General features: G+C 46.0%; 1 protein-coding gene across 2 annotated transcripts in view; it reads left to right on the top strand.

The window, feature by feature from the left end:
- Window positions 1–12,311, top strand: part of oxsr1b (oxidative stress responsive kinase 1b) — a 61,510-nt gene that overhangs the window by 26,866 nt on the left and 22,333 nt on the right. For both annotated transcript variants that reach the window (XM_048266135.1, XM_048266134.1), the window contains exon 4: window positions 7,816–7,957. In XM_048266135.1, coding sequence (XP_048122092.1) covers window positions 7,816–7,957 — 142 coding nt within the window. The remainder of the gene's footprint in view (window positions 1–7,815; window positions 7,958–12,311) is intronic.

The raw sequence follows: 12,311 nt of genomic DNA, 5'->3' as shown, positions 1-12,311 counted from the left end.
TCTCTCTCGCTTTCAAGCACATATACACAAACGGACACAAGATGTGCCTGTTCTGCACACACATGAACACACGAATGAACACACAGACACGCACACACACACACACACGGCCCTGTCTAGCTGAAGCATGGCCAGGCTAACCATGCCAGAGATTACAGAGAGGAGCAGCCCTCAAACACCTCGAGGTGAAACAGAGCAGGGGTGGAGTGGAGCGGGAGGGGAAGGCTGCAAAGTGAGTCATGCTTAAGCAAGCCATGGAATGCGCTTCTGTAGATTAATCTGGCTGCCTCGCTGTGCCCTTTCAAACCTTCTCATCCCAACCCCACCACCACCACCAGCAGCAGCAGCTCATGGGCCACTAGAATGCTGTCACACTTGAGGAATTTTAGCCTTGGGCCTCTGAACCTGCACAGGAGAGCATACTCATGGATTGGCCCGGGGAACTGTATCGGAACTCCCCCTATTACCGTCGGTCCCATATGTCCGCCGTCTTTCGTGTATGTGTCACTTAATATCCATTTCTATACAAACGCAAGCACCCACACCATAGGTGTATCTAAATTAGCTATGTACCTAAAATGACATTTTACCGTGACTCGAAGGGCTGTAAACAGTGTTGTAAGGCTGCGTGTACACATCCGCTTGGAGCTCCAGTGGAATTTTTTTCATCGAACTTGGTAAACGTTCATGTGCTGTTGGCTTGGCGTAAACAGTACCATTATAAGGGCCAGCATTATAACTCCGAACATGGTAAACAAAAATCGGATATTTCAGGCAGTAAATGTTCCGTTAAGAACCAAACCAGATTTTGTTCAAATCCTATGGCTGCTGAAAAATGTAAGGTTCATTTAGCAGATGTTATTTTGAAGTGTTAAAAAACATCGTTGTTTTAAAATTTCCGAACAAAAGTGGTGATAATTGGGGGTGTTACGATAAATGCAGAGACCAAATTTCCCTCACGGGATCAAAAGAGTATACAGTATATACTTATACTGGATCTGATGTTCGGAGAGCTGTTCACTTATACTGGATCGTTCTATCTTATTTCAGTGGCCCTTGTTGTGTGTAGCTCTGTGTGTGTGTGTGTGTGTGTGTGTGTGTGTGTGTGTGTGTGTGTGTTGAATTTAAAAAGCTGCGTGGTTAATCTCAAAAGTGTTCCATTCATAGAGAGACTTATTCCTGGTCAAGCCAATCATCAACTCACAGACATGTGCGTACACACAAGCACACACAGAGTGACCCGAGGCCGAGACCCTTCTGTGGGTGTTAGTGTCAGATGCTCATTGTCCCTCACACCTCCGTCCATGTCATTTGTCGGTCTCATTTTTTTTTCTCCTCCTCCTCTTCCCCTTGTCGTCCTCCTCCCTCTCTTCTCTCATCCAGCCTCCCACGCCTGCCACTGCCCGCTGGCCTTGTCTCTCTTCTCCTCCTTCCTTTTCTCTCCTGTCGCTTTTCCCCCTCCCTGCTGTTGTCTTCTTCCTCTCTGGCGTGGCCGTTCAACACAGTGGGCATTCTCTCAGCTCTCCCTCTCTTTCCCTTCTTCTCTGTACTCCTCTTTTTCACTCTCTCCCTTCTCTCCCCATCCACTGCTCTCTGTCTCACCCCTCTTCTTACTCCTCCAGTTCTCTCTCTCTCTCTCTCTCTCCCCCTCTCTCCTCCCTCTCCCCCATGCCTCCTCTTTCTCTTTCACTCCTCTCTCTGTCCGTCTCTCTCATTCACTCCCCCCTCTCTTCTCTCCTCCACTCCTCTCCCCCTCTCTCTTCCTCTCTCCTCCACTCCTCTCCCCCTCTCTTCTCTCTTCTCCCTCCACTCCTCTCCCCCTCTCTCCCTCTCTCTTCCTCTCTCCTCCACTCCTCTCCCTCTCACTCTTCCTCTCTTGTTCACTCCCCTCTCCCCCTCTCTCCCTCCCTTTCTCTTCCTCTTTCATGTACTCTTCCCCCTCGCTCTTTCTCTCTTCCTCCCTGTTTCACTCCTCTTTCCCCCTCTCTTCCTCTCTCATCCACTCATCTCTCTCTTCCTCTCTCCTTCACCCTCTCCATCTCTCCCTGCCACTCCAGAGCAGGGCCCTGAGGAAACTCCCAGGAGCTTCTGTCAAACACTCACACAAAGAGCCATTTCTTTTCCGATGGCTAAACTCAGTGAGCCCCACACACAGTAATGAGGGGCTACCGGGTGTGTGTGTGCGTGTGTGTGTGTGTGTGTATGTATGTTTGTATGGATGGATTGTACTGAAATCAGGTCGGTCTCTGGTGATCTGTTTTGGTTTTATAAGGACCATAAGATCCCTTGGCCATAGTTTCTTGAAGCAGAACAGTTGCAAAGGTCAAGGAGAGAGAGAGAGAGATTTTTTATCACAGCAGGAAATTAATGTGCTATGAGAACGCCCATACGTGAAAGTGTATCCACCTCTCTCTCCCCTCTTCTCTATGGGGGAATACTGAACATGTAAGGAGCATGCAAGGCCAGCCAGCACTTCTTGGAACTGATCAAATGGAGCCAGTGTGTAAAAGCATGAGTCAGACATTTGAGCGCAAGCCTGTCGGCTCAGCCCTGGCTCCTGTTGGAGCCTCACAGTACTACTGGCATCATTAGGCAGGAGTGAAGAGGATCCTTTTAAATCCTCTTCTCCCTCTCTCTTTCTCTCCCTCTCTCTCTTTCTCTCTCCACTGCTCTTTGTTATGGATCCCATCTCCCTATGAGGGGTTTTAGAAAACCTCTTTAGATGTGTAAGGCATAACAAGGGTAGTGAGTGGTGAGCGATTAAGACCTAATAAGAGGTTTTAAAGGACCTTTGTTTACACTTGGTTTCAGGGAATGGTAAACTAACGTGTGCTTAAAGGCTTAGTGGGCCACCCCCCTCATGGATTCTCTGTTTCTTTCTCTTTCACACGGAGACATGCTTGCACACACGCGCACACACACACACACCTACACACGCACGCAGACGCACATGACCTTTCACACACTCCCATATACACTCTCAGATCAACACACTCTGCCTGTGAAAAGAGGTGTTGGGAAGACATGAAAACCTATAGAGCTCTGTCAGGGGTCTGCTGAGTCGGCTTTGTGTGTGTGTGTGTGTGTGTGTGTGTGTGTGTGTGTGTGTGAAATAGAGAGATGGTGTGAGAAAGTGATGCAGAGAGGTGTGTTCTAGGGAGATGTGAGAGCATATGGAGTGCAAGGAGAACCCAATGAACCCGAGCTTAGACAAGCGACCAGTTTTATCTCACACACCCGCCCTCCTTTTCTTTACTGTTTTTTCTTTGGCATGACTGTAAAGTTACAATGTTGTACACAAAACAAAAAACTATCAAGAAAAGAAACATAATTGACAAGGAGTAGGATAGGTCTGAGAATGATAAAATAAAAATAGACTCACACAACACACACAAATAATCATAAACCAGGGGTATTACTATAAATAGTAATATTTCTCTCTCTCTCTTTTTCTCTGCCTCATGTACTTCACCTCACATTGCTGGCTATCTGGATGAAAGGCATTGTGTGTGTGTGTGTGTGTGTGTTCCCTCCGACTCTTCTGTGGCTGGGATTGGATGCGCTATGGAGCATCCGAGGGCCGAGCGCATCCTAAAGTGATTGCACCAATAAATATCCTCCGTGGCCCCGGGCCTGGCACCCTGCCCAGAGGAGAGGGGGCAGCGCTGACACACACACACACACACACACACACACACACACAATCTCATAGATGAGTTTCTCTTCCTCAGCATTTATTTAGTGGTTTCTTGTTAATAAATATCTAATAATGCAATATAACCATGCTATAGACTATGGTCTAGAATAATAGATCATATAGTGTATTTAGAAATATCACACATCATTTATGTGTGAATACTTACTTCTAAAGCTAGGCTAATGTTTTGCCATAGTGCCTTTGAAAAGAGGTCCTTCATCTCTTTCTTTAATGAATCAATAACTGAAGAGTGCTGACACTGCTTGTAACCAGTGCAGTGCTTCTAATCCTGAATCCTTCATCACTGAGCAAACGTTTTTCACATAAAGCTTTTAGAGGGTTCTTCTGTAGTGGAAAGGTAGAGAACTCTTATTCAGACTGTTTTAGAGTACTTCCATTCCTGATAAAACTGTTGTTGTTGGTTTTGGTTTTGGTTGTATAGGAATGTGTGTGAGTGTGTGCGTGCGTGTGTGTGCCCGACCATGCATATGTGTGTGTGTGTGTGTGTGTGTGTGTTTGTTTGTTTGTTTGTTTGTTTGTTTGCTGTCCAAGTCTCCTTCTAAAAACAGCTCCTCTAATGAGAGTGTATACACTGATTTCTATGGGCGTCATCCTCCGTACATCTGGATCACATTATTACATTTATTTATAAATAAATAATATTTATATTATTATTTTTTAAAAATGTTTTCACCCAGAGCCTCTTTTCTCAGAAATGGAGTGCAGAGTACAGTATAGCAATGTGATTCTTTTGACTGCTGGGAGAGCAGAGTTCTCTTTTTTTCTTCTGTGTTCCCATCTTTGCGGATGGGAAGATTACCCCCTGGAGAGAGAGAGAGGGGGAGAGAGAGAGACCGAGAGAGAGGGAGGAAGGGAGTTAGATAGTGAGAGAAAAGTGCTGCCTTTCTGCATTGTCACAGTGATGGAAATAGCATCTGTAGCCGCCGAGTCTCCTGGTAGGAAAACAGGCCTCTATTGTTTCACCAGAGCTGTGTGAAATAAGGGAGATTTTATGGGTCTCTCTATGAGGAACATGCTCAGCCACAACTCAGCCAGACCTCAACAAGACCTCAATAGACCCCTGCTGAGTCTCTCGCCTCAGTCTTCAGTCTCTCTCTCTCTTTATCTCTGTCTTTTATTCTTCTTCGGACCCTCTTTTTCTTGTCCCTCCTCTTATTTCCTCTCTTCATCCCTACATCTTTCTTGCTCTCTTTCACTCCCTTCTCTCTGTCCCTCCCACCTCGCTGTACTCTCGTCGTCTCTCACCCTCACTCTTTCACCCCCCTCTCCCTCTTTCTCTTTTTCACTCTCGTTTCTCCTTCTGCTGTGTCTGTCGCTCTATCTGCCTTGGAACCGCTCCAGGTCACTCTTGAAGGATGCGGCCTCATAAAGATGCTCATTCCCCCTTCTCATTACGCTGTTTTGACATGCCAAAATTGAAATGTCATGGGAAGAAAGCAGGATCAACAGTTCTCTCTCTCTCTCTCTCTCTCTCTCTCTCTCTCTCTCTCGGGCAATTTTAAGATCTCTGTCTCTGTCTGTCTAAACGACCTTTAATAAATAGAACTCCGGGTCAGGAGGATGCCTGCAGAGTCGGGTTGGGTCCCTTCAAACTCAGAGTGTGCACACACACGCACACATACTGTCTCTCTCTCTCTCTCTCTGTCTTTCTCTCTTGCTCGCTCTTGCTATCTTTCTCACTCTCACTCTCACACACACATACTGTCTCAATCGCGCTCGCTCTCTCGCTATATTTCTCACTCACACACACACAAACACACACACACACACACACACACACACACACACACAGGCTGTCTCTCACTCTCTTTCCCTCTCTCTCTCTTTCCCTCTCTCAGACACACACACACACACACACCATAGCTGATATAATATCATGACTCTATAGCCTCTATGCGTGGGCTTTTTGAAAGATGAGCTGGCCAAAGCCCTCTCCAGTCCAAATGTTTTTGTATGAAAGCTCAGCAGGAGTCCATTCAATAGCGCGCCTCTGTCCCAGTGAAGGGGAAAAGAAAGAAGGAAGAAAAAGACAATGAGATTAAAGTAGCCCGATGTGTAAGGCCAGAGCGATATGCCCCCCCCCCAAGCCTCTGCCCAGCCGAGCTATTCTCTCCATTCATTCATCTCTCCGCACGGCCGGTTAGTCGCTCCGCTCTTCAGAAGGGGCCAGACAGACAGGCAGCAGCCTGCTGCGTCTGACGAGGATGTTTAATATTATAACTCAGGGCCTCAATTTACCACCAGCTACCTTTGTGCGGAAGCTCTTTTTAAGCCATTTTGCAGAAGCACAACTTTAATAGCACATCATTTTATGACAGCACGGTGTGCTTTTAATAGTGTGCTCTTTTGATTTTCATTACTGAGAAGTTGTATATGTTTTCGGTAACACTATATGAAGGGGAATCGGTAGTTGAAACCAAGAGTACACAATAAGAACTAGTCATACAACAGTTTCTACCTAGCCTGACGTTGTCATACTCAATTCTAGTCAGAATATGAGTCTGATACTGCTCCATTGGGACGTAATTATGGGGCGTGTTTCAACCGATACCGGGGAATGCCTTTGCACTTAATTGAATAGACCTAACCAATCAGAGCAACGAAATAACTTACCGTAAGATGTAGGAAGAACACACAAACCATCCTTCTTCTCCACAAATGCCTTAACATTGTTTTCTGGACTAATTTATTGTGCCGTCAATATCTCCTACATCCCTCATTAGCAAAATCTAAGAGATACGTAGTAGGGTAGGCTATTAGGAAAAAACTGATAGCCTATATCCCCTCCGTTTTTAAAAATAATTCTGTTGAACACTGATATGGTACAAACATGTTATAAACAGCTGGGAAAGGCTGTCGCAAATCCAGTTTTTGGAATGTGGGAAAAGTTTTCCCACATCCCAACTTTGGCCAAAGTTTTCAGAAATAATCGTTTTTCAGTGATAAAACCTTATTGAAATAATATAAGTATAAGTATATATACTCTTTTGATCCCGTGAGGGAAATTTGGTCTCTGCATTTAACCCAATCCATGAATTAGTGAAACACAGCACACAGTGAGGTGAAGCACACACTAATCTCAAGAATGAGCTGCCTGCAACCACTGCGGTTTCGAGGGGCAGTGAGGGGGTTAGGTGCCTTGCTCAAGGGCACTTCAGCCGTGGCCCACTGGTCGGGGCTCGAACCGGCAACCCTCCGGTTACAAGTCCAGAGTGCTAACCAGTGGGCCACGGCTGCCCACTATGCATTTTCCATATGGGGTCTTAGAAGCCATCTGTCTCCTTCTAGCCACAGCGTTTTTGTTGCAAACATAATCAACCTAAGCATGCTCAGATGACGTGATAGACGACACGCTGTTGCTCACCTGCCCATCATTGTAAAGCCCGATTTGATTAGTCCGCCAGATTTGGGGCGAGCATAGTTGCTCCACAATGGAGCAATGCCAGACCGAACTTCCCGACCTCAAATGTGGTGGGCGGAACTAAGTTTGGCTGGCATCCAGGCTAGTTTCTACCTACTCCACAAGTGTAGATCAGAACATGAGTTTCCTATGTCACATAATGATTTGCAGTAGCAAACTTAAAAAAACGGGCAGAAAATGAAACCTGTCCCACATTTCGGTTTCTGAGGCGGTTTGTAATTGTGATTGATACAATGTGAGATTACAATGTACAATGTATTTATTTTTAAACTTGCAGTAATTTCTGATGAAACAAATATGGGCTTGGTGTGCAATGGCCTTTAGGCTCCCGGATTAGATTAGATTAGCATACAGTTTTAGATGTAGCACACAATATTAGATATTTGTTTGTTTGTTTGTTTTACAGAGTAGATTATACTGTAGTATTAGATTGTTTGTTACAAATGTTCACATTATCAGTTCTTGCACATATCTGATGATCTATTTCCATATTAAACTGTATTCATCATCTTTATTCTGTGTGTCAACTCCCACCTCTGCCTCAATGAGAGAGAAACGATAGCGTAGCATTTACACACACCAGTGCAGTGAAGTTAGTCTGGCTATGCTGGACGTCCAGTTTCTACTGGGCAGTAATATAGGGCTGAGCGTGATTAATTGTGTTTTTGTCTCCTAGGCTCAATGCTGGACGTGATTAAGCACATCATCTCTCGGGGGGAGCATAAAACTGGGGTGCTGGATGAAGCCAGCATCGCCACCATGCTCAAGGAGGTGCTGCAGGGACTGGAGTATCTGCACAGAAACGGACAGATCCACCGGTAAGGCCACCTCAAGACCACTACCATACACCGTTACAAAGATCAATGCACTCAACTTAACCCAGCTAGGCCATCTTGTGCTTTGACTTTGAGTAATACTGATGTGTAATATCAAGTTGATTACAACCATTACATGTTAACCCTTGTTGAAAACATACACAGTTGCTTAAGAGGATTGTTGGCCAGTGCCACACACTATCTTCGCATTGCTTCATTCCCATCATCACATCTTCAGCCTTGCTCTATGATACACCAGCCCCATACACAAGGCCTGACGTGTTTGTGATTCGAATGCATAGGTTGTACACACAGAGGACAAAGTAGATTTAATCCCGAGGCTCCGTGTGGTACTCTGGTGGGAATGATTACGGCAGGATGCATAATAAATAACAGCAGAGTATCAGGAGGCTGGCTGGAAAGCCATTACACGCCCTGTTGAGGTGGGGTGTAGGGGCTTTGTGGGGCGCCTCAACAGTTAAGCCTGCTGCAGAGACATTGGCTGCACAGGAGCAGGGAGCCGAAAGCCATCAAGGAACTGGCGGAGGAGGCAGAGAAGGCAGCTTCTGGCTGTGGCTGAGGAGGAGAGATGAGGGGGGGGCAGAACACCTGGGGCATCAGCAGGGGTGGCAGGTAGAGATACCAGCCATCGCCCGCCACCAAGAGATGTACTGGGGTTAAAGGAGCTTAAAACATCAGTGACTGGTGGTCCCCAGCTGATGACCCGATTTCCTGCCCATAGGTGTATAGGGGAACACACTTGCATAGAGTGCACTGGTGGAGGTGCGTCAGGCAGCAATGCCCAGCAGGTATACCAACAGCCTGTATCTTCAAAACCCTTCTTTGCCCCCAGAGGTCATCCTGATTGGGAGAGCCCAATCAGGAACTGAGGCGTTTCAGAGAAAGCCTCCATTAAAAGGTGGTGGCCCCATCCGTCAGAATCTTATCTGTGCTGGTTTAGAACTGGAATCCAGTCTTGTTCGGCGGCCCGAGACCTGGACACCCTCACTGGTGCCGACATTCCCGCACGTCTGGAACTCATAATGAAACGCCTGGGAGATGTGATTTATTTTGGGGGCTGTTATTTTTTGAGAAGATGCACACCTACTCTCATGAATATTGGCATATTCTGGTGGCAAGACCAGTTTGTTTGTGGCTGCGGTTTATGCAGTGTTGAGCTTGCAGCCTTGCACTCGGCATGCTAAGCCAGCGGTATCGCTCTAAGGTCAGGTGAGGTGGCCAGGCTTTTTCGCCAGACAAACTGTCTCCTGGCGATCCTCCAGAGCCTAATTAAAACTTAGATTAAAAGCTGGCACCTTCGATCATGGCGGTGTCTCTGTTTAGTATTAATGGCGTGCTTTTTTCCCCTGCCGTGGCATATTTTCCTGCCGGAAGTCCCTGGTATGGCGTAAGCCGCGCACGTGTAAATAATGCACAGGCTCTTAGCCCTCTGAGCACTCGCCTGGACTTAGAAGCTCAATGAAAGGAGAGGGATGGGGGTGGATAGAGGAGAAAGGGACAGAGGGAATGGGAAGGATGAGGTGAGGAGTAAGAGACAAACAGAGGGAGCGAGAGAGATGGGGAAAGAGGGGGAGTGAGGGAGGGAGGGAGTGGTATGGAGTATGACAGAAAGGAATAGAAAGGGAAGGATCTGAAGAGAGAGACCCCCCCCCCCCTTGCTGCCTTCTGAGCCAGAGGTGTAAATCTCTCTTACAGGAGATGATGAGAATACATGTGGAGAAAGAGAGGGAGGGAGAAAAAAGAGAGAGAGAGAGATTAATAAAAAGACACATGTGGAGGGAGGTAGAAAAATTATGGGAGAAGAGGAGAGAAAGAATTGACAAAAAAGAAGTAAAGAAATGCTGCTCATGTTTGATGTGTTTCCCTGTCCAGTGGAGCTGGGATGCTTAATGTCTTATCTTCCAATCTCCTCAGACATGTCCTTTGATATAATGACTACTGTGGTTTGGTTTCTATCCTGTTCACTGTTGACATCTTACACATGTCTTGAGACATGTTTCTGGCTTGTCATACTTGTAAGCGAAATAAAGTGATGCAATGCACTCCACATCAAACATGAGAGCAGCACAGGGAGGTTCTCCTGTGATTCTCCAAAAGCTCAATGTTTGTGCAATCTCTCTGCCCCTAGTCTAGGTGGAGAGGCTAAAGCCCTCATGTCTAGGAGGACATCTGGTAGATCGCAGGAATGATTTTGGGCAGGAATGTGTTTACTGTATGGGCTTGGCACTGCCAAAACCAACAAACTACTGACAGCAATTTTGGCCAACACATGATCAGTTGTATCTGTGTGTGTGTGTGTGTGTGTGTGTGTCTGTGTGCGTGTGTGTGCGCTACTCAAGTGAATGCACCACTGACAAGACCTCTGGCACACATCCTACTCTAGTCAAAAACATGATCAGTTGATCAGCCCCAGTTTGTGTGTGTGCGGGTGCGTGCATGTGTGTATGACGTAAGCTGGATCATATGAGTAGCAGCAGAGCTAAAGTAGCTAGGCCGGAAGGTGGGGGGTGGGGGGGGGGGTCACCTGATTCCTGCTCTCTCTCAGTAGAATGTAATTAGAGGCTCGGGCCTAAGGCTCACCCTGAGTCGTTCACCAGGAGCCGGTTAACTTTAACACCTCTCTCTCTCTCTCTCTCTCTCTCTCTCTCTCTCTCTCTCTCTCTCTCTCTCTCTCTCTCTCTCACACAGACACACACACACACACATATATACACACACACACACACACACACACACACACACACAAATAGCAGTGTGAGGAGACCCAGCACAGGGGTATCAGTTCTCCCACCTCACTACCTCACCAAAAGTGGCATCATCTTTACCCCCTCCATCCTCCTCCTTCATCTGTCCATCTCTGACGTGTTCTCTCTTCCGAGGAAATGATCCACTGATGCCCTTTTTCTCTCTCTCTCTGGGGTCATCCTTCATCACCCACTCTTCTCCACCTCCTTTCCAGCCCTCCAGTTGTCTATCCCTCTCTCTATTGCTCTGTGTTGTTATCCCTCTCTCTCTCTCTCCCTCCCTTTTTCTATCTCCATCTCTCTTTCTCTCCACCCCCCTCTTTTTATTCTCTCTCTCTCTCTTTTCCTCACTCTGTCTTTCTGCATCCCTTGGTTCATGCTGTAATCACTCCCATGTGTCTCATCGAGGCCTTCTTTGTTCTTGAGAAGCCTTATCCTGGATGTTTATCTCTCAGGCCAGCTGTGTGTGTGTGTGTGTGTGTGCGTGCGTGCGTGTGTGAGTGATCGTGTTTGTGTGAATGTGCCTATGCTGAAGGCAGTGTCCCCTGAGACATTGGTCAGGAATGGCAATGGTGTCATGCTTGTATGGCTGTGAGCTTATCTCACAGTCTGTGATCTCATAGTCCTCCTCCTCCTCCTCTCCATGGCCTCTTCTTTATTAACCTTGTCATACCTTCTCTTCTCCACAAGGCACTTTACATGACCCAGCATGACCCCCAGCCTTCCCCTGATGATGATGACCTTAATATATAGCTCTATACATTAAGTCAAGTCAGGTCAAGTTTATTTATATAGCGCATATAATACACAGAGGTCATTCAGTGTGCTTTTCATAAACAAAACCAAACAGTAATAATAAATAAAAGAATAAAAGGGCAATAGTTGACTGTGTTGTGTTGTGTTTTTCATTAAAATACAGGGTGCATAAGTATTCATACCCCTATGTTAAATTCCCATAAAAGCAGGCAGATTTTTATTTTTAAAAGCCAGTTATTTCATGGATCCAGGGTACTATACATCTGATAAAGTTCCCTTAGCTTTTGGAATTAAAATAACCCCACATCATCACATACCCTTCAACATACCTAGAGATTGGGATGATTCATTTCAGTTAGCCTAAAAGCTGGTTTGATTTGCATTGAGATATTATCTTATGGAAATTACCCCATGCCAATCGTGAGCTATGGTAAAGGGTATGTGATGATGGGGTTATTTTAATTTCAAAGGCCAAAGGAACTTTATCAGGATGTATAGTACCCTGGATCCATGAAATAACTGGCCTTTAAAAATAAAAATCTCAGATTCTGTACCATAAAAAGATGCAAACTCATTGCATACTGTATATTACTTGCGAGAACTGGAGAAGTTCAGGTGCTAATTGAGAGGGGGGATTTGTTAACTTCTCAATGATTGAAAATAGTACACGAGTGTTATTTGTACTACTACTGATGATGAAAAGTCTTGCTTTGCTGGCTATTAAGATAGACTGACAAGGGTATGTAATATGTAACATTTAGTATCCCTGCCTTGAGGGTTCAACCACAAAGCTGCTCTAATTGCTAATGGACATGATGTCAGAGGAACCTCGCCAC

The sequence above is a fragment of the Alosa alosa genome, chromosome 16, assembly GCF_017589495.1.
Source record: "Alosa alosa isolate M-15738 ecotype Scorff River chromosome 16, AALO_Geno_1.1, whole genome shotgun sequence".
In the NCBI taxonomy this organism is placed as follows: Eukaryota; Metazoa; Chordata; class Actinopteri; order Clupeiformes; family Clupeidae; genus Alosa; species Alosa alosa.
Note: the sequence above shows the minus strand (reverse complement) of the source record. Positions and strands in the feature narration are given on the sequence as shown.